Here is a 27254-nt window from a genome sequence, read left to right as displayed (position 1 = left end):
ATTTTTCAGTGTCCCAATCAGCACTGTAGTCATGATTTTTCAGTGTCCCAATCAGTATTGCCCAGCTTAAAAGATGGGGCTTGAAGTCACATTCCATCACTAACAAACATAAATATAAATCCCAAAAGTTATGAGATCATAAGTCCTGTTATGATTTTGTAAATATTGAACATTTTTGGAAACATACTGCTCTGCCTATTAACACTGCAAACACAAGAAAAGTGGGAAAAATTAGGAAACTGGAATTGTTCCTTCACTTGAAACTGGAGCATTCACTAATTGTCCTGGTTCTTAAGAAGGATAACACTCTAATCTAGGTGGCTGAGAAGGAAAAGTACATTTCTGTGACCCATAACGGTCATCATAGGCCCTTTATACTAATTTTCAAGCTAGTTTTGCAGAGGACATGAAAACATTTTTGCTTTCTTTTCCTTGTTATATTAACTCAAGTGACAGGTGGTGGTTGTCAGCGGTAGTTCAGATTTTTAAAAGGCCATCCTAGGTGTTGAACGCCACCACTCAAATAGATTCAGCTCAGGGCGCCTTGGGTTGTTTAAAGTTCAGATGAATAATCAGAAAGATTTACAACCACCCCACTGTTAAGTTGCCAGTTGCCAACTGTTCTTCTAAAATGACATTCTAAGGTAAACTGCATTCTTAAGGCATAATTTTAAAGCTAACAGATTTTCAGTCTAATGCCAGCAGTACTGTAACATGAGGTGGTTAAAAAATAAAATGGAGCTCTATAATCAGTCTCACAATTCATTAATTAGCAGTCAAGTGTTAAGAAGTCATTTCTATTTGCATGGTTCAATAGACAAAGGAGATGAAAATACAAATGAGAGCAGAGTGAGTGAGCAAAAAAGTGAAAACAGATTGAAGAGAGGAACAGGATGAAGGAACTATACCAGAAAGAAGGGAAGATGTTTGAAACGGATGTAAGAAGGCTGTAAAAAGGAGCAAAAGGAAAAAGATAATGATTTTAAAATGTTGGTATATAGAAAAGAAAAACAAGAATACCACCCTGTGGAAGAAAAATGAAATGGTAAACTCGCTGGGATTTCTGGGAGTTGTAGGCCAAAACACCTGGGGACCCACAGGTTGGGAACCACTGTAAAAGCATAGTGTCAGATTCTTGCAGCATATTTATTTCCAAAAATGCTTCACAGGACCTCATCAGAAGAGGTTGTCCTCCATTTCTACATACTTAAGAGACGGAATCCCATGGATCCCATCAAACAACGCATGTTTCGTTCTGTGGATTGCCTGTGGGACTCCAGTTTTACACTATGTAGAAACAGGTTGGAATCCACTCCTCTTATCTCCCTTCACTTAGAAATGGGTATTTTTCCTGTGGGATGGGCAGTATAGGAGCCAAATATTTAAGGACTTAGCATATTGGTTAAACTGATGCAGTTGTTCAGGTGAACATTACCTAATATCACAGCATTAAAAGAAATCTTAGAATAACACTGGGGATTACTGACCTTTTCCAAGTAAGCCTCCACTCTGTTTTTTGAGGCTAACGGACTTCCGGTTGGGTTCATAAATTCTCCTCCAAGGCTAAGAGGTCTAGTTAATGCTAAATTGCAGCCAAGATTTCCAAACTGAACTGTTTCCAAGACAGGGCTTGTCGAAAGGCTTCCACCTAAAAAGCTGTTGGCAAGTAATGATCTGCTCCTGTTGCGTTCATAAAAGAGTTTGGCATTGGCTTCTGCCAATTTCTCACTAGATCTGTGAAACATTTAACAGCAGGTAAACAGTTAGCAGACATATGATCAAAAAAGAATTGGTACACATTCAACGTTTTAACAAGTGAGATATTTCCAGTTCCACACAGAGATACTACTGTACAGGGTTCCAATAAGCCAAGAATCATCTTGTACTTCATTTCGATTCACAGATCAAAGTGGGGCAAAGCTTAAAAAAACTGTCGTCCCCCCCCCCCCCCCCCCTTTATCCACCTAGTGAAATTTTCTTATACTGCTATACAAAGCTAAGGGGTTTAGGATCAGGGTTGCTTGGCTAACTACCAGTCTCAAATTGTATTATTTTATTGCAATGTTGTGGGGAAGGAAGGTTCCCAAGGAGTCGAAAAGAGGAAAAAGGTGTCCTTTTCTCTGTGTGAAATCTCCCCGTATATCACAGGAACTGACATTTTGTAATGGAATACTTTCCTGTGATTCAGAGCAGAGTCATCATGAACAAACTGCTTTTTTCTTACCTTACAGAATACATAATCTAAAGTCAACCCTCATTGTTTTTCTAAATATGTAGGCAAACTACATTTATGCAGAATTTACTAGCTTGTGGGCTACTGATGGACACAAGACTACCAAGGTCAATATTATTTGGAAAAAATTAAGAAGATCCTTCAACAATTAATGGAAAGGGTGATACATGATTCATTATTCTGTATGTTTCTATTAACAGAGCAGATGGTTGTGTTCTGGGACTGGATAAAGTATCTTCATGCTCATCGTATTCGAAACCTGGGACGTTCCTTTCAGGAATGGTGGGTCATGTAGAAATTTTAGTCAAAATATTGACTCTCAAAATTTTGGTTGGCTTGTCCATGGGTCATTGTAGGTACTGTACTTAAATTCTTTATATAAAAAAGGACACATCTCTGAGTAGAGTGGTGAAAGGCAAGAGCAAGAGGGCCCCTAAAAGAAGCAACAATGAACAGTTATAATCTCTCTGCCACAGTACCAAGTCTGGTCTTTTTCAATAAAAGTAAAGGTAAAGCTTTCCCCTTGACATTAAGTCTAGTCAAGTCCGACTCTGGAGGGTGATGCTCATCTCCATTTCTAAGCTGATGAGCAGGCGTTGTCCATAGATGCCTCCAAGCATGACTGCATGGAGCACCATTACCTTCCCGTCAAAGTGGTAACTATTGATATACTCACATTTGTATGTTTTTGAACTGCTAGGTTGGCAGAAGCTGGGGCTAACAGTGGGAGCCCATTCCCCTCCCCGCCAGCCTTTTGGTCAGCAAGTTCAGCAGCTCAGCAGTTTAACCTACTGTGCCACCGGGCCTCTTAATACCTTTTTTAATAGCTGGGTGGAAACATGAACCCAGGCCCCTGAGGTGACACTGACACTCTCCCCTCTGTGGAATGCTCCTTGACTTATGCATGATTAATATCAAAATACATATTTTTAGCCCATAACCTGCCTTCCATTTACACACAAGGCTGACTTGTACAGGAATATATACATTTCCTCTCTTGGGGCCCTACTATTCAGAATAGAAGCAGTAGCAATTCACACTTTTGTCAGGAAGCTTATAATTAGGATGGAAGGAAGCACATTGCTTAGGTAAGATTTTTTTTAAAAAAAACACATCTTGGACTCAAATGAAGCATTTAATTGAGAGAAATGCAGACTTTACAGTGTGCATGTTTCAACCTCCACCCTCACCCACAGTATTTGGTAAGAACAGACAGAACGTTCAGAGAACAAAGGACTCACTCATTCCACCCAATTTTCCCTTTTCACTTCATCCTTTAAGTGGTATGCTATAGTCTGTCTCTTGGAGCACCCAGTGGCGCAATGGGTTAAATCCTTGTGCTGGCAGAACTGCTGACCGAAATGTCATCAGTTCGAATCCGGGGAGTAGGGTGAGCTCCTGTCTGTCAGCTCCAGCTTCTCATGCAGGGATATGAGAGAAGCTTCCCACAGGATGGTAAAACATCCGGGCTTCCCCTGGGCAACATCCTTGCAAACAGCCAATTCTCTCACACAGAAGTCACTCCTGACTAAAAAAAAAAAAAGTCTGTCTCTTAAATCTTAAGTCTTCGCCAGCTTTTTTGCTTTTCTTTTTTAAATGCAAATCTTTTCCAAATGTGCAGAAGCCATTGTTTTTTTCCATAAGTGACATGTTAAAGAGTCCACACCTCATAAATCTTAACGTCTCCACTAGCTGTTCTGCTTTGGCTCAGGTTTAAAAAAATTAAAAAGAGAAATTAGTATTTTTCTGCAGGCAACTGTGTGGGTGCTGCTACCAGCATCTGGTAGGACATATAATACTTACAACACCCACAGAATTCGGACTTGAAATCATTATATCAAATGTTTTGCTGTAAACATGTTTTCCTAATGTCATTCAAATTATAAGGTAAATATTTTATTTCCTTTTTGTGCTATATATTAACTAAACAAACAGTGTAAAAAAGTGCAGAAAAAGGCAACAAGTAAGATTGGTTAATCTTACCGATCCAATTTGCTTCTTAAAGACTTTCTCATTTTTAGTTCTTCTGAGTATAGCTCCTTATATCTTTCCAGTTCTGTATGTGTTGAGTGTTTCTGTAACCCATTGTCTTGCTGACTGTTTTTAAGTTTTGTCAACTCAGACTCTAAATCTCTAATTCTGTTTTCGAGCTGATTTTTCAAGGAAGAATAATTGGTGGCTCGTATTTGTTCCAAGGTTTCTTGTGAGGCTGCCTGTGTCTAGGATACAAAACAACATGGGTTACTACATTTAGAAAGAAGAGGTCTCTTCCTCATACTATTAAAAACACTAGAGTAGGATAACAAAGCTTAATTGTTAAAGTGGTCTGATGTATAAAAGTTACCAGAGGTTTTGATTGTATTCATGTTTACCTGCAAAAACAAATTGACTTCTTCCAGTTTTTGTCTTACATCTTGTCTAGCTCGCTCTTCAATATCTTTCTTGTATTGTTCCACTTGGTTGTGGTCTATCGCATTACCCTGTATGTGGTGTTTGAGATTAGCAACTTCTTCTTCTAGCTGCTGTTTGCTTTTCTCCAATTTCTCATGATTTTTTTGAAGTATCTTCATAGAAGACAAGTGTTCATGCAATTCATGATTTCTAGATTCCAAGTGGGTGCATCTTTTTGACTCTGCTTCCAAATTGTGAGAAAGTTCATCTACCTGAACAAAGGAGAAATACTGAACTGAAATCAGGCCTTTATTTCTTACAAAGAGAAATTACATCCCTATTTTTAGTTATACAAGGAAACAAGAAATGAATTAATAGATTAAAAGCATTAATGGAAAAGTCTGACCATAAAGGTACCTTTGCTCTCAACTTTCCAACTTCGATGTCAATGTCTGAATATCTCTTCTTTATTTCTCCATGAAAGTTAGACTGAGATGAACTCTCTCCACTCTCATACTCTTTAAGTTTCTTTTTGGTTGTTTTCAGAAGTTTTTTAATCCTGTAAAGTAAACATTAGAAAAGTAAAGATAACACTGATGAGAAAACTTGGAATAAGACTGTATTTAAATGGCTGAAATACTCTGTACAGATTTTCTTTTTTTACTCCACACCTAAAAACATTGACTATGATTGAACAAACAGGAAAATGTAGAACCAGGTGGTTCCTTTCAGAGAATATTTACTAAACTATGAATACATAATTTAAAAAAAATGCCAATGGACTTAATTTATTTCATAAATATTTAATTAACAAATAGAATACAAATGCATTTGAATATTAAATAAACTGCATAGAACTACAATATTAATTATTTTCTTGTTCTTTCTTTGTTTAGTTGCTTCCGATTCTTCATGACCTCATGGACCAGCCCATGCCAGAGCTCCCTGTCAGCCGTCTCCACCACCAGCACCTTCAAGGTCAAGCCAGTCACTTCAAGGATAACATCCATCCATCTTTTCCTTGGTCAGCCCCTCTTTTTTCCTTCTATTTTCCCCAGCATCATCATTTTCTCCAAGTTTCCTGTCTTCTCACTATGTGGCCAAAGTACTTCATCTTTGCCTCTAATATCCTTCCCTCCAGTGAGCAATCAGGCATTATTTCCTGGAGTATGGATTGGTTTGATCTGCTTGTGATCCAAGGCACTCTCTGAATTTTCCTCCAACAACACAGTTCAAAAGCATCTATCTTCCTTTGCTCAGCCTTCCTTATGCTCCAGCTGAGGCATCCATAGATTACTACAAGAAATATCATTGCTTTAGCTATGCGGACCTTTGTTGCCAGTGTGATGCCTCTACTTTTCATTATTTTATGGAGATTAGTCATTGCTCTCCTCCCAAGAAGTACATGTCTTCTGATTTCCTGGCTGCAGTCTGTGCCTGCAGTAATTTTCATGCCTAGAGATACAAAGTATGTCACTGCCTCCACATTTTCTCCCTCTATTTGCCAGTTATCTATCAGTCTGGTTGCCATAATCTTGTTTTTTTTTAAAAAAATGTTTAACTACAACCTAGCTTTTGCACTTTCTTCTTTCACCTTGGTTATCAGGCTCCTTAGCTCCTCCTTGCTTTCAGCCATCAAAGTGGTATCATCGGCATATCTAAGGTTGTTAATGTTTCTTTCAGCAATGTTAACTCTAGCCTTGGATCCATCAAGCCCCTCATGTCACACAATGTATTCTGCATACAAGTTGTATAGGCAGGGTGAGAGTATATATTGGCTGTGCACCTTTGCCAATCCTGAACCATTCTGTTGTTTCGTGGTGTGGTCTTACTGTTGCTACTTGGTCGTTATACAAATTCCTCAGGAGACAGACAAGGTGACTTGGCATCTCAATACCATCAACAACTTGCCACCCTTTGTTAATTACAATAAAATCCACAGATGATAAGTAATAAATCATGTCCTCTAGTTCCTATCATTTCTGATGATGCCTCCTCCTATTCCCTCACCTGCTTACTGACAAGAGACCTGGAGTCAAAGTATGGGACATTATTTCTCCAGAATTAACAGCATCCTTGTGTTGCATCCATCTACTATAGTTAAGAGAATACAGTGCTTTAAAAGCCAGGCCAAGAGTATAAGATGCTGTGGACTTGGATTTTATATGCATGGCTATTTTCAATATGACAATGCTAAATATATCTGAAATAGAGACCAGTAAGTCTTTTCAGTAATAGAAACCCATTCTCTAAAACATATGCAGTTTGGCAGGCAGAAACTTCAGTAAGATTCAGACATAGTTTGAAAATGTATTTTTACACCTTTTTTCCTGGTGAAAGTAAACACTCTTAATCAGCTACTGAATGGCAAGTCAACACTTGTGGAAATCATGATTGAATCAGCAAGTTGAGTTAAAATTGGCAGCTGGGTATAGGCTTATTACTGTATTATATTGCAAATGTATTTCGTAAATGTGATATAATATTGTGCATCAACCATCTATATAATAAAAAGGTTCCAAAAGACCTCACCACCTCTGAGGATGCTTGCCATAGATGCAGGCGGAACATCAGGAGAGAATGCCTCTAGACTAAGCACAGTTGAGGCCCTCAACTACCTCTGAGGATGTTTGCCATAGATGCAGGTGAAATGTCAGGAGAGAATGCCTCTAGAACATGGCCATATAGCCCGAAAAAACCTACAACAACCCAGTGATTCCGGCCATGAAAACCTTCGACAATACATTAAAAAGGTAATGTTCGTTTGTAGGATTAACACAACTCAAAAACCACTGGGCGAATTGACACCAAATTTGGACACAATACACCTATCAGGCAAACAAGTGACCACCACTCATAAAAAACAATGAAAAGTACAGCAGAAAAGGCTTAAAAAATAAAAAATACATTACAATGCATGTGCAAAACCACATATATACACGCAAACACACATATATGCACATATACAGAAATATATACACATATATACACATATATATACACACACAAAACACATATACACAGTAACGCATGGCAGGGGACGGCTGGTTTAGAATAAGTATTTCATTGGAGAAAAATAAAACAGCATTTCTATAAAGTGAACTACTTACTATTTATTGGACATGCACATTCTCCTTACCCATTGCATTCTTTTTGTAATTCACTGTTTCTCTTCATTTCTTGATCTAGTCGTATATCCACTGAATGTTTTAACTCTACTATCTTCTTCACTTTTTTCCTTTCATTCTCCAACTGATAAAAAAATAAGTTATACACAGAAATGTACATCAATTATCAATGTTTAAAATCCAATCAACTGAATACAGTTTCTGAACAGCAGATGGATCTTTTATATGCAACACTTGTGTTATGTGATAAAAGGGGCATGAAATTCCGATATGATCCTCTACTTGTGGACATTCTTTTTTCCCTATCATGGTGGTTCATTGGCAAGATTTGTTCATAGTGGGGTAACTTTGCCTTCTTTGAAGAGAGAGTGGCTTGCCCAAGGTCACCCAGTGGATAACAATGGCTGAGTGGGGATTCAACCGCTGATCTCAAGAGTCATTTTTAAATTTCATTTTACAAGCTATACATTAATTAATGCAAATGAGTGTATTACGTAGACTGATATCACCTTGACTGTAAGTGACTATCCTGGTCTAAATCTACATTTCTAAAACATATACCTTTGTTCAAAGTGTCTGCAAATACTTCTTCAGTATGCCAGCAAAAATCTCAAATACTGACTAACCCAGTTTAGATGTCAGGGCTGCTATTTTATCAATGTGATTAGTGACAGGAGAGTTTTAAAAAAGGTTTGTGGGATATTAGAAATTAGTACAGTAACAATAACTTCTATTCCTATGTAAAATGATTAGCCTTCCCTGCTCCCCTCACTCCAAGAAAACATATTGAACAAGATATTTGCAAGGATAAGTGAGACACAAGTAACTGAATTCTAACAACTTGCACTTGGTTTGCTTTTTAAACTTTTTATTTCAAGAACTCTCATCTGTTTACAGAGTATATTCAGAACGACTAGTAGAGGAAAAACAACTGGATGTCACTGCCACAGCACATGGCTAAGGACTGAAAATGAAAGGTAGAAGCATGTCCTCCATTTGGCAAACATACTGCATTCCCAGTGAGCTTACCTGAGCTGTTAGCTCTGCCTTTTCCCTGTCAAGTTCAGAAAGGCGAACCCCAAGTTTTGATCTTGACTTCAGCTCCTCTTCCCACAAATTATGAGTATCTTGTGCAGTTGCTGAGAGCATAGTTTGCTTCTGTACCTAAAGAAATAGCCTTTCAGTTAGAAGCAAAACAAAACAGAAAGAGTCCCCCAAGGAAATAGATAGCATGTATCTTTATGTATCTTTAAAGCAGGCATGGTCAAGCTTTGGCCCTCCTGAAGTTTTGGACTTCCAGCTCCTACAATTCCCAACAGCCTACCTGTTATTAGGGAATTGTGGGAGCTGAAGTCCAAAACAACTGGAGGGCCAAAGCTTCCCCATGCCTACTTTAAAGGCATGTTCTCCCTGGCCTTCTAAAATCTGTTTCAAGCATTACGGCACTTTGAATTTGTTTATTTATTGACTAGTAAGCTCCTGACTATGCTGAACTTTATATATGATTCTATTAGATTTTTGTTACACACTGTATTATATAATTATTGTATGCCATAAAGACAATTCGTCTTAAAGGCAGCCAAGAAATAGGCAATTCCTCAAGTACAATTCCTCATGCTAGAAGACTCTGACATAACAAAATAGAAAGCTGTAGCTTGTGCTTTCTGCATACAGAGAAAGGTGGGATACAAATGAAACCAATACAAAAATAATTAAGAATAATGAGGAGTTAATAATATAACGTAATATTCATATAGTAATTATAAGCTATAATATAAATGTGACAATACCTTAATATTTTGGAAGACTACAATTGGAAAGGTTCATAAAGGTAAGAATGTGCATTTACTTAATGTACAACCTTTTCAATGGCTTCATATACCCTTTGCTATCCTTTTGTGGAACCTCTGCTCAGTAAGGATGTCAGAGGACCAGAGAAGAGCTAACATTGTGCTTCTCTTCAAAAAAGGAATCCAAGAAACTACAAACTAGACAGTCTGGGAAAAAACATTATACTGCATTATATAGAAATCTGTCTGCAAGTATCTTGATGACAATGTAGTGATCGGTGAGAGCCAGCATGAACTTGCCAAGAACAAATCCTGCCAAACTCATTAATTTTTTTAATCAGGCCACTAGTTTAGTAGATGATAGGAATGTTGCAGGTGTCATTTTTCTGGATCTCAGTAAAGGATTTGATAAAGTCCTTCAAAATATTTTAATTAGTAAACTGACTAAATATAGAATAGATGGAAACAATGTCAGCTGGATCCATAATTAGTTGGATAACCATCCTGAAAAGTTATCAATAGCTGTGGTTCAAACATGAAGGGAGTCTCAAGTGAATAGCCTTGGGAATTTGTCCAAGGGGCATCGATCTTCAACATTTTTATCAATTATTTAGATCAATGGTTCTCAGCCTATAGGTCCACAGATGTTTTGGCCTTCAATTCCCAGAAATCCTAACAGCTGGTAAACTGGTTGGGATTTCTGGGAGTTGTAGGGCAAAACACCTGGGGACCCACAGGTTGAGAACCACTGACTTAGATGATGGGGTGGAGTGAATCCTTATCATGTTTGCAGAAACAATACAAAACTAGAAGGTGTGGGTAACACATGAAAAGGTAGATACAGAATCCAAAAGGAACCTTGACAAACTAGAAAACTAATAAATAAACTAATAAAACACTAATAAAATGAAATTCAATCAAAACAAATTCAAAATTCTGCATTTACAGCACAAAAACCAAATGCATAGGTATAGGATGAGGGATACATGGCTCAGTACTACATGCTTGCATTAACAGAAGCATCATTTTTAAAATGAGGGAAGTAATAGTCCCACTATAATTTGCACTGGCCAGAGTTTGTCTGAAGTACAACTTTCATTTTTGGATACCTCATTTTCAGGATGATATAAGAGACAAGTTGGACTGAATTCAGAGAACAGCAACAAGGATGATAATTGGTATAGAGAACGAAACATGAAAAATGTTTGAAGGAGTTGGGCACAGTCAACTTGGGGAATTTAAGACTGAGCATTAACATGATTATATTCTTCAAATACTTCAAGTGCTGACACAAAAAGGAGGAACAAATTTCCTGTTTGCTGCCCAAAAGAGGAGCACTAAGTTGGATGGTTTGAAGTTAAAGGAAGGTAGATTTTGATTCAATATTGAAAGGAACTTCTTGACAGTAAGAACAGTTCAGCAATGAAGCTGCCTAGAAATGTGGTGGGACCTACTTGAACATCTTCAAAAAGAGGATGGGATGCTTTAGCTCAGTAGTTCCCAACCTTTTTTTGACCAGGGACCGCTCTCCAACATTAGTACCAAAAGGGTTACAAATCAGTTTTTGTTCAACTTTGGATTTTGTTTGGTTATTTGGGGTGCTGATTCAGAAAATTGCATTGGATAGACCACATCAGCTCTAGTTTCTGATACAGAACATATGCCATCCAGTAGTCGACATCTGCTCGCTGACAGAAACCATATTTAATAAGCCTCAGCACTATAAGAGGGTTTCGCGAGACCAGTCACTCTCATTGCAACAGTGTACTGACAGTGAAGCCACAGACTGTATTTTCGTTCTTGTGGACTACTGGTGGTAGTTGGAAACCGCGGCTTTAGCTGGGACTGCTGCAGTGTGGACCTTTCCAACTCTGTCACTCTATGAAAAAGATTCTCAAACTAGTTTAAAAGCCCCGAGTGAATTATAGACTTTGTGTGATTAACAGTTTTTAAAAAATATCCAATGTCACCTCATTTTCATAACTCTTTTTCAATTGGGATGCTGCCCAGTGCAAGAAAAGTCTCCTCCCTCTACTTCTGTTCACTATCACTCTGCATACACACTACACATTTCCTGGGAGCAATTTAACTTCAAGTTTTATTTTGTTTTAATTTTATATATTTTTTACAAATCTGTAAATTCTCTTGAGCCTGCTGATACTTCCTCCTTCTATGTAAGCCACACAAAGGATGGAAACTTGCTCCCTGAATCAGGAAATGGTCTCCAAGTACAGAGTGCCATTTTTTCTCATTTTATAAAAAATCCTTTTTCTATTTAAGTATTGCAAGTGTAATCACAGACAAATTTTCAATATATTAGAAATGTGTAATATACCTGTTGATTTAGTTGCTCTTCCAAATTGATTTTTGCTGTTTGCAGACCAGTTATCAGTTCCTCAAGATTATTGTGAGCCTGTATCCAAAATAACAAATGAAATAGTAGATTTGAGAAATCTCTTTCGATTATTGTTTTATTGTTATCTTTTTCATTGACATCTGTAATGAATTTGCTGATCTCTGCAAGATTTTTGGCGTATAGCTCTATGTTGCAAGGTGGCAGAATTGGCACAAATAGGGTAGCAACAGTAAAGGCAAGATTAATTTGCATACGTGTAGCCCATTGGTCCTATGCAGATGAGTGTAGTCCAGGATTTTGAAAAGGCCACTGAGCCAGAATGACAGTTGAGAAGAGATCTGAACGTTCTAAAGGGGCGGAGTTACGGTTAAAAAAGAGGCAGTTAGAGTTGAAAAGAAATGACAGTTGGTTAGGAAGTACTGTTTGTGAGGAACAGTTAGGATTTTAAAATACATTAAAAACAAGCTACAAATCAACCAGACAATATACCCTTAACAGATCTACTACAGCCAATTTTAAAAGCCAGTCAGAATTTTAAAAAGTTATGGTTTAAAGAGAGCTATAAAACAATTTCCCAGATATTACTTTGCTCCAAAATTCTTATGTCTGAAAAGATAATAAAAAAGTGAAATGGACATCTTTCTTGCTCAACTTCCCCAACTATCTCAATAATATTATGGCTGACTTACAGAGGCATTACTGTGCATATCTTTCTGAAGTATCTCAATTCTATTGGTCTGTTGGTTGGTGGTTGCTTCCAATCTGGCATTTTCTATTTCAAGTCTGAAAAAGGCACATACCAAGTTTCAGAACAGTGCACAATATAGTTAAATTGATTTTAACTTAAATATTTTTGTTAAATCTCCAAAACATGAATTTGGTACTATACATTTACATTTTACATTAATTCTCCATTTCTATCTTATGCTAACATATACAATTTCATGACATGGGAAATATTTTATTACCTCTGTACATGCTCTTCTAATTGTTTTATAGCATTATTTGCACCTGATGATGCCACCAGTAGGTCTTTTAATTTCTGAGCCGCCACAATTGCTTCGTGTTCCTTAGCATCCAAAGCATTTTTTAAGTTATGTGCACATCTTTCCGACTGAAAATACTGTTCTTCTGACTCTTGCAGCTGTAACAACACTTCACATTAGCAATAGGAATGCCTACCGGGATTTCCCCAGATGACTATAGAATTAGAACTAAATTGTTACGAAGTAAGCAGTAAGAAAAAAAGAACATTTGCCAGACTATGAAACTTTGCATCTGACCATGAACATTATTCTCTTTAGCCAATTTTGCATTTATAAGGGGAAATGTGGAAGTTCTATGTAATGGATTTTAGATGCTACTCATTATTTCACCCAAACAAACAGGGCATGGATATACTTATACATATACAGAGGGCCCCCTGGTGGTGCAGTGGGTTAAGCCGGTGAGCTTGGAGGTGTCTATGGACAACGCCGACTCTTCGGCCTAGAAATGGAGATGAGAACCACGCCCCAGAATCGGACACAACTAGACTTAATGTCAGGGGAAACGTTTACTTTTATCTTTTATACATTTACACAGACACACAGAAACACACACACACACACACATATCAAAAGTAGACATAAATTGGCTAGGACTTAATGATCTGTTACAACCATACCTTGGATTTTATCCTCTCTACTTCCTTTTGATATTGTTGTTTATCCTCTTCTAAATCAATACGATAACGTGTTGAAACTTCTAGTGAAGCTTCTGTCATGGACTGCTTTTTAAGAGAATCTGCAAGTTCTTGTTGTAGTTGCCTTATGGTACCCTGACAACAGAATTTAGAAATAAGGACTTTACAAATTAAACATTGCCCAGAGGGTCGAAGTTTGCCCATGCCTAATGTATGGTGTTTACTATTAGGTGGAGGACAGCACGCCTATTCCCTCAAATGTTATGGATCTAGAAAGTAATTTTGCAAAATACTTAATTCTACAAAATGAATCTGACTGTAAATCAATACAGTATTTCATCAAAAATGTTAATACCCAAGGATGATATTTCTGAGAAGGTAGAATCAGGGAATATAATTATCTTCATGCCTAATCTGGATACAAGCCTTGTACCATTGAAAAAATAGTTTCATCGTCAGTATTTGAAAGTTTAAAGTGTGTTGGTGAGATGTATCACACTTACCTCTCTATCAACCTTTTCTGCTTCATATTTAAGAATTTGTTCTCTTAGATTATCACATTTTGTAACTAATTCTTTATTTCTCTCTTCCATCAGCTGCACTTGCTTTTCAGTATCACCTCTGAGTTTAGTAAAAATATCATTGAATCGATCTTGGACGTCAGTAACTACTTTTTCTTTGATAATACTCTTATTTTGAAAATCTTCCAACTGTTGTCGAAGTAAAAGATTTTCACTCTGGAGCTGTGCCAATCGTTCCTGCATAGAATCGTGTTTTACAATGTATTTGTTCATTTGATCCTTTTCAGCTTGTCGTGCATTTTCAAGTTCTTTCACTTGGCATTGGGCCTGGTTCAAATCTCTTTGACAACTTTCTAAGAGCAAGGTCTTTTCTCTGAGAGAGTGTGTTACATGGTGGAGTTCATTTTCTAGACCATTAGCTTTACTTTCAGATTTACTTAACTGTTGAGACATGGTATTGCTAGTTTCTCTTAGAGTACATATATCATGATTGAGTTTGTCCTTTAAACGAATCCACTCATCCCGCTCTCGTTGCAGCACTCGTTCAGCATCGTTTTTTGCTAACTGGCACCGTTCAAGTTCCTGAGCAGTAGAAGTCAAACGAGAACGGAATGAATCTATTTCCATTTCTAGTCTTTCTTTATGTTCCTTAATATGTTCTAGTTTGGTTGTTAGCATTGCAGCCTCTGTTTTTGATATATTTATTTGTCCATTACACTGGAAAACTGTTTGAGTCAAAGCATCTTCATTCAGTTTCAATTCTTTTTTAAGTTCTTCTATTTTTTCTTTCAAAGCTTCATTTTCTTCTAAATATTTACTTTCTTCCTCCTGATGCTGAATTCTTATGCGGTCAAGCTCTAATCGTAATACAGAAAGCTCATCTTGGAGGATTTGATTTTGGTGCAACAGTTCCTTTTCTTGGTCATGATTATCACTCATCTGAAAGGTTCATAAACAAAAAAGCAAAATTAATAAATGTGCTCGGGATTCATACATTTACTTTTCCTCATACTTGAAGAATTAAACTCTTAACTCTTATGAGTATTATATATTTTCTTTCAAAGGATGCTCTTTTGCTAACATTTCCCAACCTTTTCCCTAATGACCTCACAAATGAATTAAAGAAAAATATTTTAAATGTCAAGGGAACAGTAATTTGATAAATGAAAACCAACAGCAAGAGACTGACTCACTTATTAGTTTTTATCGTTCAATGTGTAAGATGTGTTTAGCGTGGGATGATAGTGGTTAGAACGATTACGTTAGATTGAGTTTGTTAAAAGGTAAAGGTTTCCCCTTGACATTAAGTCTAGTTGTGTCCAACTCTGGGGGATGGTGCTAATCTCCATTTCTAAGCTGAAGAGCTGGCATTGTCCATAGACACTTCCAAGGTCATGCGGCTGGGCATGACTGCATGGAGTGCTGTCACCTTCCTACTGAAGCATTACCTACTGATCTACTCACATTTGCATGTTTTCAAACTGCTAGGCTGGCAGAAGCTGGGCCTAACAGTAGGAGCTCACACTGCTCCCCAGATTTAAACCACCGACCTTTCAGTCACAAAGTTTAGCTCAGAGGTTTAACCTGCTGCTCCACCGGGGCTTGAGTTTGTTAGGTTGGTTAGTTTGTTAGGTTCTACTGTTTTTACTGTTTGTGAACCGCTGTGAGTCGCCTTCGGGCTTGAGATACAGCGGTATATAAGCAAAGTAAATAAATAAATAAATAGGTTTGTTTTTTATATTAAGAAACATGTTTGTTGTGTTTTTATAAGGGGGATATGATCATTTTGTTTTATGAAATTTGTCTTTCTGTGATTGTCTCATTGAATAAAAGTTACAAAATTCTAGTGTAACACTATAGAAATCATAGCAGCCTACAGAGCTGTTCTGTGTTAGGAAATTAAAAGAACCCCGTGTTCATCTTTAACACACACTTAGATACTAAGAAAATGGATACCTCTAAGTGCTTTGCTGTTACTTTTTTCGATTCTTCTTCTAACTCTTTCTGCCTCCAGAGGTGAGTATTCAAAATACCTTCTTGCAGAAATCTGGCCTTTTGTTCTTGGCAAAGTTGTTGCTGTATATCATTGCGTTCTTCTTCAACCTATAACAACATCTCAATATGAACAAACAACCAAAATTCCACATACACCTTAAAGGCTAGTCACTTTATAATGGCATACACTTTTGCGGACTAGAATGTATTTCACTAAATATAGGAATGTAGTCCTGCACTGGTAAACAAATGGATACACAGAGATATACACCAGTGTAATGTGAAGAGAAATGTGTTGGGGCATGTTGTATCTTCCTCTTTTGTCTCTGAGGAGGAATTGGAAGAGGAGAAGACTGAAGAGGAAGGGGCTGGGAATCTGGGCAGATGGTCAGGCCTAATGAAGAGGAAGAAGAGGCACACTGGTTATTCCTACTTTTCAAGAACACCAAAGGGAGCATCAAGCAAGTCGTAGGTCAGTCAGGATGGCTGAAGGACTTGCAGCAATCAGGTCACTCCCTAGACATGTGCTGTGGGCTGGAGGCTATAAATCAGGAGCAGGAGAAATAGCCACTGGAAAATATATCCAGATTTAGGAACATGCAGTTGGTTTAATAAAAGCACATTTCCCCATCTCTTAGCAGCAGCTCTTCAAATTCCTCTAAATATTTTAATCTGCAAAAGCAGGGCAATCCCAAATCCTAAGGCATTCAAAAGAATGCTTTTGACTTTTGGGGGAGGAGAGAGCCCCAACTATAAATCCAAATGCACACCTTATACAACAACTCTATTTTAATTTAAACTCACCTGTTTCAGATGATTTTTCAGTGTTCTCAACTCCATTTCAGAACTTCTCAGCATTAACTCAAGCTGTTGTTTTTCCTCCATTTGTTTACAGTATTGCTCCTCTTTATTCCTGGACTGTTCTTGGATTTTTTCATACAACATTTCAGCAGTCATTCTCTTTTCCTCCTCTTGTTTCAAAGAAAACCTGTGGTTTAACAATTTTAAAAATATAGTCATTGATTGGAACTGCTTTCACTATCTTTGTATCAAGCCCTCATAATAGCATGATAGTCTATACATATGGAACTACATGTCTAGGGGACAATCACATGATTTAGAAACTATGAAATTCACAGTGTGTGGACTACATGACTTGACCAACACATTATGAAAGAAGCCCAGACACTGAGAATGAAACATCTTTGTGAGGTGAAGAAGATACCTGCAGATCAGTCATAGTCAAGATCTGAGCATTTGGCAGAGACCAGATACCAAATTGCTATTTGGTAATCCTCATTTGAGTGCTAGTAGTTGTGGAGCTGTTTGTGATTTAAAGTAGAGAGTTGACAGAGAGAGAGAGGCAGGATGATGAGATAATTTAGGAAAATGGGAGCTGCAGTATTACTTTTATTGCAATGTATCAATTTTATTGCAATATATATTGTTTAATACATAATTATACTGGTTGCCTTCAGTTTTCTTACTCAACTAAAATGTTCTGATCCTGTTACTAAAATACTTTTCCCTTTTAGAGAAAATTCAGGTGTACATTGTTTTTGGACAAAGCCCGCAGTTGAAAGAGTTAGATCATTATCTTCACAAATATTTTAATATTTGTCCTGGAGAACAAGCCCTATGAGGAGCAGCTTAAAGAGATGGGCATGTTTAGCCTGAAGAAGAGAAGATTGAGTGGAGACATTATGACCATGCATAAATATGTGAGGAGAAGTCATAGGGAGGAGGAATCAAGCTTCAAATTACAGGAAAGGAGATTCCGCTTGACAATTAGGAAGAACTTCCTAACTGAGAGCTGTTCAGCAGTGGAACTCTCTGCCCGGAGTCTGGTGGAGGCTCCTTCTTTGGAGGCTTTTAAGCAGATGGCTGGATGGCCATCTGTCAGGGGTGCTTTGAATGCAATTTTCCTGCTTCTTGGCAAGGGGTTGGACTGGATGGCCCATGAGATTGCTTCCAACTCTATTATTCTATCATTTAATAAACTCTTTTAAAACTTTCTTCCTTTAAGATGAAATATTGTAGTATGAGTTCAAATATAGAGAAGAAAACATTTTTATCTCCCTCACTAACAGCTCTTCAACTACTTTTTTCTCTTTGACTTATGAAATTGTACAGGCTCTAACAGTATAACCAAACATAGATATATGTGCTTTGGTTATATCTATCTCAACTCAAATCATTTGTCCGAATTACTATAGCCAGCCAGCTCTTTTCTGCGTAACACTATTTTCCAGATTTTAATAGCAAAGAGTCAACATTTCTGGGTAACTTTGCCTTTCGTACCCCTTTCACATTTTTAAAAAGCAGTAAATCTTGTACCAGAACAGAAAAGTTCTTACTTGAGGCTGCTGATATCACTTTCTCGTTCTAGTTGCTGTTGATCCAGCACAGATTTCATGTCTCTCATTTCTTCCAGTATTCGCTTCTGCTCTTTTTTCTCATTCTCAAGTTTTTTAACTTTCCCACGGAGATGAGTATAGCGTCCCTTTTCATGTTCAATTAAACGTTCATATTCATGGAAAATATTTTGAAGTTTTAGGAGGTCTACAGAATCTGTTTTGGAAAAATATTGTAGTACTATATAAACCCGGGACCGAAGACTGGAGACCTCGGTATACTCCTTCTATACCTGGGACATCGTCCTCTTCCACCGAGCGCGCAGCTTCGGAAGGGACGCACATAGAGCGGTGAGGGAGGAAGGGGACACCCGCCTAGCCAGGCAGATCAGCCAAATCAACCCTGGCGATCAATGGGGTGACAGATGTCGCAGCCAGATTGCCCTCACATCCTTGTAGTACTATATAACTTTTACAAACATATTGGGCAAATATTTGTATTTTATTTCAAAGGCCAATGCTGACAAGGCCCTACCATGGTTTCTATTTTATTTCGAAAGGCTACATAGTAACTATAGTCCTGAGAGGTGAATACAAATAAAATTCCTGGAGAGTCAAAATCACTGCCATGTTTAGAGCAGGGTTGTATTTGTGCTTGTGAATTTTTCCCAGCACTTCGGCAAACCAGGGAATTCATACACACACTTGGGTAACAATGTCTGTGTGAAACACTAGACATATTCTGAAAGACAGGTACTGTACTGGGTTTTTCACACATTAAAAAAATAAAAGCAGCTACCACAGAGATTTAATATGAGAAGGCTATACGTGATGTTTTCTGAACTAATCTTGCACCGGGATTGTGGCGCAGCAGGCTGAGTGTCAGCTGCATTAAGATCACTCTGACCAAAAAGGTCCTGAGTTCGAAGCCAGCCCGGGTTGGATTGGGTTTCCAACCAATTGTGTGTAGCCTGTTGTCGACCTTTGCAACCCGAAAGACAGTTGCATCTGTCAAGTAGGAAAATAAGGTACCACCTTAAAGTGTGGGGAGGCTAAATTAACTGATTTATGAGGCCATAAAGAAGACTCCAGCAAAGCATTCCAGCGGGGAAGCATGCGGGAATGCGAAAGTGCTTCATCAGCATTGCAGATGGACAATGAAAGCGACAGCTCCCCTGGCGGCCAGAAAAAGTTAAATAGCCTCTGTCTATGTCTGTATATGTTTGTATGTTAAAATTGGCATTGAATGTTTGCCATATATGTGTACACTGTAATCCGCCCTGAGTCCCCTGCGGGGTGAGAAGGGCGGAATGTAAAAGCTGTAAATAAATAAATAAATAAATAAATACACTTCCAGTCTAAATTCAACAATCAGATGATAACATTTCAAGTCCTAAATGGCTTGAGACCTCCATACTTGGGAACTATGTGATGCTATAGACTGTAAAATAGATGCATGTATTCGATAAATATATTTAAAAATCCCCAAAACAAACTTTGATTTTGCCATTTTATATAAAGGATACCATTTACTACACCATTGTATATGATGGGAGTTGAGTATCCAGGGATTTTGATATCCATGGGGGTCCTGGAACCATATCCTAGCAGATATCAAGGGCCCACTGTACCTTAATTAAAAATATATCTGTATATATGTGTATTCACATACACACATATGTATATGGATAATTTGGCACTCAAGCGTTCTAACTGGAGGTCACCTGTAACCAACAGTGCTATGTATTCTGAGGAGGAACAAATAGCGAAAGGAAGAAATATGCTATATTTTGAAAAGAGGCCAGGATGGAATTACTGATTAGACAAGGTACCAATCAGTGTAAATCTTTGAATCTTCCTCTTTGCATAGTTAATTTCGATGCAACATTATGAACACTAATGTTTAAAACTGCATTCAGAAAAAAATATGTTGCCATTGCTAATTATTACATCAGCATATGTTACTAAGTGATTCCAGATATATATACTTATTATGTATTTATATTGCTTTCAAACAAAATCAGAAAGTTTGGAAAAGGCAGAGGATAAGTTCACCTTTATTATCCAAATTAAGTTGTTCCATCAACATCACAGCTTCTCTTGTGACGAAAGCAGACAATTCATTATCCTCTGTAGTTGTATCTGAAGACTGTGTTGAGTCATCAAAATCATGCGTAATAACAATTCCTCTTTGGAGCTGTGAAACAACATATAATCGTACAGAATAAAACACCACTGTTTGTCTGTTTTTGCATCCTTAATGAATTTTCTGATCCACATAATGTATAAAGTGTCTTTGGCATAAAGACTAAGAAAAGTAAAGCAATAATTATTTGGGAATACAATAAGCAATAATGATTAATAAATTGATAAATAATCATATAGTTTAGAATTTAGTAATTTAATAATAAATATTTAATTAAGATAAATTAACCTATATTTAGGATTTCAAGCATGTAGTAGTGGCTTGATAGAGTTTTCATATTGATCAAACTCAATTTGTGGACTAAATGCAACAAGAAAAAAGCAGACCTGTCCTTGCATCTACCATCACGCATTAAGGACCATGCTTAGCAGGCATGTCCCATTTTCTCTGTCATGTAGGAAAAGGGGTCCTGTTTAGACATAACTCATGATCTGGCTTTAAATATACAAGTTAACTGTAGTTAGCTTGCTAGGCAAAACGCTATACTTTTTTAGTCCACTTCCATTTCTAAAAAAGTATCTCTAGAAACTATTGACAACATAACAGATTCTATATTGAAAATGACTGGTTATTGCTAGGGAGCAGTGTAATAAGGCACTCTGCTTATTTTGCATCTCTCAGAAAGTATTTATAGGATTCTTTTCCACCAGGCCAGAATATCATCTACCATTTTAAACAATCTTTCATTTGTCAATCTGGATACTACCATAAATGATGATTAAGAATCTTGGTCAATAGTGTATTACCTAAAAAATGTGGTATAAACACAAAAAATTGAGGAGCCCTGGCACTCAAGCGTTCTAACTGGAGGTCAGCTGTAACCAACAGTGCTATGTATTTTGAGGAGGAACAAATAGAGAGCGAAAGGAAGAAATATGCTAAGGTGTATCAAGCAAACCCAAGTGCCTTTCATCTGGAAATCGATCCTCACTGCAGAAGATCATGCAGATTCTGAATAGGTCTATACAGTTGCTTACAGACCCACCACCAAGACTTTATTTACCCTTGGAAGGCAATCATATTCGGCCAAGAATGTCTGCTATGATGATGACTTGAACTGAACCACTGTGCCTTTTTGCTTCTGAAGTTGGTAAAAATACTATTGCCACTCATACTTCTACAGCATATATACAAGTTAGATCAAATATTTTGGTAGAATACAATACCTTTTTCTTTTCATTCACAGTTTTGGCTACATCCCTGAAAATTAAACAAAAAAAACCTTATTAACAATAGATTTTCATGTAAATTTCTTTGACTTTGAAAATGTAGAAACATTCTATACTGCTAATGTTTAGACCTTTAAAAAACCAAATCTGCAACACACTAAAAAAAAGCATTGCTGAGGCACAATCTAGACATAATGCAGAATATTTTCTAAGATCTCTATGAATCTCTTCATATCTAAACAGATGGGAGGTGCTACAGACTAAGGAAAGCACAATAAAATAAAAGGTTAAATAATAATCTTAGGTCACCTTTTTGTTGTTCTTAAAAGCAGTCAAACAAGGCTGTATATAATTAGGAGATATCAAAACAAAAATTCCTAGAAATATATAAAATGTCTTTTACGTGGGCAGACTACTATCTAGACTAGTATTGATTCTTCTGACTGGAAACACCTTTCAGGGATCATAGGCAGAAGTCTTTCATATCACATGATACTGAGGATGCCGAGAATTGATTCATCTACAGACCAAGTGTATGTTCTATCACTGACTCATCATCTGTCCAATATAATCACACATCTCTTCTATCACATCCAGTTTAGTCCAGAATTGCACTACAGGACTACAGGATTAAAAGTAATATTTGTCCAAAACCATGTCAATTAAGTACTGAACAGCTGGATGCAACAAACTGTTTCTCAAAATACTAAAGATAATGAATCTATACAGATAAAGATGTACTTCTGCCTTTGATGTTTTTACACTTAATCTCAGCCAGAGAGTACATACTTGGTTAATACAGATATTGCTCGTCTAAATGCATTACTGGCTCATTCAACACGAGGTAAGTCTATAAATGAAAGTTTTTATTTTAAAATCATGATTATGCATACCCTTCATCTTCCAGAGATGCTTCACTCAAACTGCTGTCATCCTGTAATTGACGAAGTTTGCCAGTGACCTCCTGATCAACTCTTTGCTTTAAAATTGGTCTTTTATTTCCACCTTTTCTTACTTCCTTTGCACTGGCAACAGGATTTTTCCTGAAATGAAACAAGAAACCTGAATCAGAGCTGTAAGCCACCTTGAGTCCCCAAAGGGGTGAGATAGGCAGGGTAGAAATAAAGCAAATAACAATAAATAAATGATCAGAATCAGTTCAGTTGGTGGAAGATGAAAGTTATTTTAGCCTAATTCAGTTTTCTTTAAGTCGTGAAAAAAAGGCAAAATACATTGAGAGAAATATATTTTTCATTCAGTTGTCATTTTTCACTATCTACAAAATGCCCCCAGTTGACCAAGTAAATTACTACCACATTTATTTGAGTCCAATGCTCACCTTTGTTGGCAAAACTGGGTGCACATTAGATTCAATGTTGTATCAGAATTGCCCACAAAAACCCACCTGCATGAAAAGACCCAGAGGGAACTGGAGGCAAGACATGGAGGTGGTGATGAGAAATGGCTATTCCTGATGATGGAGGCAGCCTCAGGGCTCTGTGGCACCCAAAGGAGGAGGATCACCCAGCTAGCGACCCAGATGTTGCTCAGCTATGGTTCCTGCCTCTTGGGTGGCCTCAGGGGTTTCTTGCCTGCTCCTCCCTAGGCTCAGTCCTATGTGGCTCCTAACTGACCTCATTCACAAGGCCTTCACAACCACCCCCTCAATTTTAAAGTTCTCATGAGTGAGGCTAATTGGGAATTGTTGGCCTGACGGATAGACATGGATTCTCAAATGGCCTCATTCATGCTGTCTGCCTCCCTGATGTGCTATATTTGAGCTGATGGGAGCATTACATTCAAGGGCAAATCCATTTTTGTTATGCACACCTTCAAAACTGAGATGCACATTACATTTGATGACATATTATACTCAAGTAAATATGGTAGTAGAAGGTCTTTTGGCTGCCAAGGTGATCTCAATGACAACCTCATCATATCCTCCCACCTTTTCCATTCAACCTCCAAGCATGTAACTGTAATCAGCCTGGACTGAAATGCAACAGATGGAGTAGGTCTGGCCAAGGTGATAGAAGCTAACTCTCCTGAACCTGCATGGTGATATCTCAGACACCAAGGTAGATGAGAGGAAAAAAGTTATGTGACTATTAAACAAGTTGATTAATATCACTTTTCATACTCACCTCTGAGAAGAAATTTGCATAAATCGCTCTCGGTCTGGTGAGAAAATCCTATTTATAACCTGGCTTTTTTCTGTCTTTTTCTGTCCTTCTGTTCTAATATACTGGTTTTCATTTACTGTAGGCATCTGCTCTATTTTCTGTTCAGTTTCTACATCCACCTTTTGTCCAGTATTTGCAGCTGCTTTTTCCCCGTCAGCTTCCAATCCCTGCTTTCTTTTTTCTTCCTCAACCTAGGAAAAATAGTCATTATATATTTGTGAAAAAGTACTTAGAACACAAAGCAAACACTCCCACTCTTCAAAAGAAAACAGCCACTCACTTCTAAAGCTAAAGAGTTAGTATTATATAAAAGAAGGTAATGAGGGAGAAAATAACTATTAGTGTAAAAGAAAAACACCAATAAAACACCAATGCTTTAACTGTGAAGAAAAGATAGATTCTTCACAAAAGTGACTAAATGGGCTTTAAAAGAATAACTCATACAAAGGATAAATGTTTCACACAGCAAAGTGAAGAGTGATAAGCAAGAATGAAAGTAAATGGAAAGATGAATCAATAACCTATTCAAATCCTGATTTCATACTTTGGACCAAATGTCTAACCAGTACATAAATTGGTGCAGTTAATTTCTTATAAAGTAGCATCCATTTAAAATATGAGCTACTTGAAATCTTTTTCTGTTAGCATTAAATTTCTTAATTCTCAATATGTTACAATCACACCACACAGATTAGATGGAAAGCATATATACTACGACCCTCCTTACCCACAGGACTAGTACTCATAGTTTCACCTACACGCATACAACAAAGTATGTTCTCTCTGGGCATTTTGTAGGAAGTTGTTCATTTCAGTTGGGTTCACACTATAATCCAGTTTCATGTTTCGACAGTATGTTCAAGAAAGTGTCCCCTGCTGATATGGGGGTCGTACTATATAAAGTTTTCCTTCCTGATTTATATTAGAAGCATAGTATAAAGCCGACACAGAAAGAAGACTTTATAATGAATATTGAAGAGCTGAAATGGACAGGATGACTGAGGTGGGAGAAAGACCAAAGAATGGAAAGCAGCAGGTACATCTCTACCTCTTTTTGCAGCTGGGCCTTTTCTCTTTCCAAAGCCAGGAACACTACCTGCAGCATTCCTACCTCATTCTTAAATCTTGCAACATCACGTTCTAATTCTTCATCCAGCTGTTGTTTTGATGTTTGACAGCAAGTTTGTACAGACTTTTTCACTTGGTTTCCAAACTCAGTATCAAAACATTTACAACTTTTGACACCATTATTAAAATAGTGCAGAGAGTCTTCATTTTCCCCATTTGTAGTCTCATGATCGCCAGTTGGGTGTTTTAAAACGGGTGTTTTACAAAATGTACCTGAAGTGTCTCTACAACTGTTCACTGAAGAAGAATCTGGAATTATTTCTGAAGCTATGGCATTCCTACTCATATTGTTTTCCAGTTGTATACATTTAGTGTCATCTTTTTCATCTACATTTGTTCCCATTCCTTCTGCATTATTAGGCAATACCTCATGTGTTTTTAGATTTTGTTTGACATTATGTCTTTTATTTTCACACATTTCAAAAAATAGCTCTTGAGAAACAGAATTTTTAGAGCATAGAATGGAGTTTCCAGTATTTATTTCTTTTTCTGCAATAACAGGCTGTAACAGTCTAATATCCTCATTTCCTGGTATATCAACTGCAGCTCTGGACAGATGAGATGGTGATGATTCTTTTATATCCTCTGAGAAACCATTGGGGCCATCTTGCAATTGTCCTTCAACCCCAGACTTACTTTTATTCTCCATTATATTGATTTCACCAAACATCTGCTTTAGTTCTGCTGTAATTGTCTTAAAATGAGATTTGACTTCCTTTTTTTCATTTGCAACCCACATTTTTTCATATCTTTCTTCCCAAAGTGCCGAATCAAAATGACTGCTTTCATTGTCTGGTTCCACATTGTGATTTACTGCTCCAATTTTCTTTTCATCACAAGCATATGGAATCTCTGCCTTGTCAGTCTCTGTTTCAGGTGACAAACTTTTTAGGGAGTTGTGTGTATCTAATATGCTTTTTTCCTTATACAAGCAAGTATGAATAGAGAGAAATTAACAAAAATAATCAACATTTTAAACTGACTCTATGAATTTACAAAAAAGATTATATTCTCTTCAGGAGTAATAAAAATTGTTTAGTTTGTTTTGCGGGGTAGGGGGGCAAAGTTGAAGGACAACAATTTTCCCTGTTTTCCCCGGTTATTCCCCCCTTCACTTCCCATGTCATAAACAAGGATTATTTCCATAACTGCAATATGGGCGGCAGCGGGAGGGGAACAGGAAAACAGGGAGAAATTGTTTTCCTCCTTCAAATTACCCTCCACCCATATAAAATGGACTAGCCTTCTCTGTCTAGGCCATGGGTCCTCAAACCTTTTAAACAGAGGGCCAGGTCACAGTCCCTTAAACTGTTGGAGGGCCGGATTAAAAATTTTTAAAAAATGAATGAATTCCTATGCACACTGCACATATCTTATTTGTAGTGCAAAAAACCACTTAAAAACAATACAATAATTAAAATGAAGAACAATTTTATCAAATATAAATTTATTAGTATTTCAATGGGAAGTGTGGGTCTGCTTTTGGCTGATGATAGGATTGTTGTTGTTGTTGTTGTGTGCTTTCGAGTCATTACAGACTTAGGTTGACCCTGAGCGAGGGCCAGGTAAATGACCTTGGAGGGCCACAGCCAGCCCCCGGGCCTTAGTTTGAGGACCCCTGGTCTAGGCCCTCTTTGGGCTCCACCCAGATAATGAAACAGTACCAGTATGTATTATTAAGAATAACAAATTAATATTTTAACAGTACATGATTGCTTTCTTCAACAAAGAATTTCTTTTCAAACAATGTTTCCAACATTATTATATTTCCGATATAGATTTCCTATCTTGTGCAGACAGAGGGTTGAGTAGTTTGAAGAAAACCCATCCACTCCTATACTGACTTTTGGGATGTTATGATATACAAATTAGCCCTTATCTAGCAAACATCATGTCTTGGGCAGGTTATGGACATACTGCAGGTTACATATTTCAGGCAAAGCCTATACATTGCCACTAAGCCTACCAAGTCTTTAGAGTTCCTATACAAGCGAGTCACATATACCAACTTGCAAAATGCCTATGGAGACATTCAGGATATCCTTCCAGTCGTGAGTTGTTACTGCTCAGACTAACAAAGCTATGCCTTTAAATTCTACAAATATTTTCAAAAATA

The 27254-nt window shown here is 37.4% G+C and overlaps 1 protein-coding gene and 1 long non-coding RNA gene across 10 annotated transcripts in view; one reads left to right on the top strand and one right to left on the bottom strand.

The window, feature by feature from the left end:
• ANKRD26 (ankyrin repeat domain containing 26) overlaps positions 1–27254 on the bottom strand; it is a 54574-nt gene that overhangs the window by 3304 nt on the left and 24016 nt on the right. For 6 of the 9 annotated variants that reach the window (XR_010910033.1, XM_067469047.1, XM_067469048.1 and 3 more), the window contains 19 exons: positions 25059–26060; positions 23972–24201; positions 22721–22870; positions 21825–21858; positions 20508–20649; positions 18456–18669; positions 16903–17086; positions 16060–16206; positions 14086–15042; positions 13565–13717; positions 12867–13042; positions 12588–12681; positions 11878–11955; positions 8782–8916; positions 7764–7876; positions 5042–5183; positions 4606–4896; positions 4217–4452; positions 1488–1734 (listed from right to left, as the gene is read on the bottom strand). Coding sequence is in view for 8 of the 9 variants with exons in the window: in XM_067469047.1 (XP_067325148.1) it covers positions 1488–1734; positions 4217–4452; positions 4606–4896; positions 5042–5183; positions 7764–7876; positions 8782–8916; positions 11878–11955; positions 12588–12681; positions 12867–13042; positions 13565–13717; positions 14086–15042; positions 16060–16206; positions 16903–17086; positions 18456–18669; positions 20508–20649; positions 21825–21858; positions 22721–22870; positions 23972–24201; positions 25059–26060 (4725 nt within the window). In the remaining variant the exon portion in view is untranslated. The remainder of the gene's footprint in view (positions 1–1487; positions 1735–4216; positions 4453–4605; positions 4897–5041; positions 5184–7763; positions 7877–8781; positions 8917–11877; positions 11956–12587; positions 12682–12866; positions 13043–13564; positions 13718–14085; positions 15043–16059; positions 16207–16902; positions 17087–18455; positions 18670–20507; positions 20650–21824; positions 21859–22720; positions 22871–23971; positions 24202–25058; positions 26061–27254) is intronic. The other 3 variants (XM_067469049.1, XM_067469050.1, XM_067469053.1) reach the window with 3 other exon arrangements.
• Positions 149–7871, top strand: LOC137097187 (uncharacterized). Its single transcript, XR_010910034.1, has 4 exons — positions 149–1301; positions 2278–2340; positions 2434–2515; positions 5521–7871. It is a non-coding gene; the product is annotated as an uncharacterized lncRNA (long non-coding RNA).

The sequence above is a fragment of the Anolis sagrei genome, chromosome 5, assembly GCF_037176765.1.
Source record: "Anolis sagrei isolate rAnoSag1 chromosome 5, rAnoSag1.mat, whole genome shotgun sequence".
Classification (NCBI taxonomy): domain Eukaryota; kingdom Metazoa; phylum Chordata; class Lepidosauria; order Squamata; family Dactyloidae; genus Anolis; species Anolis sagrei.
Note: the sequence above shows the minus strand (reverse complement) of the source record. Positions and strands in the feature narration are given on the sequence as shown.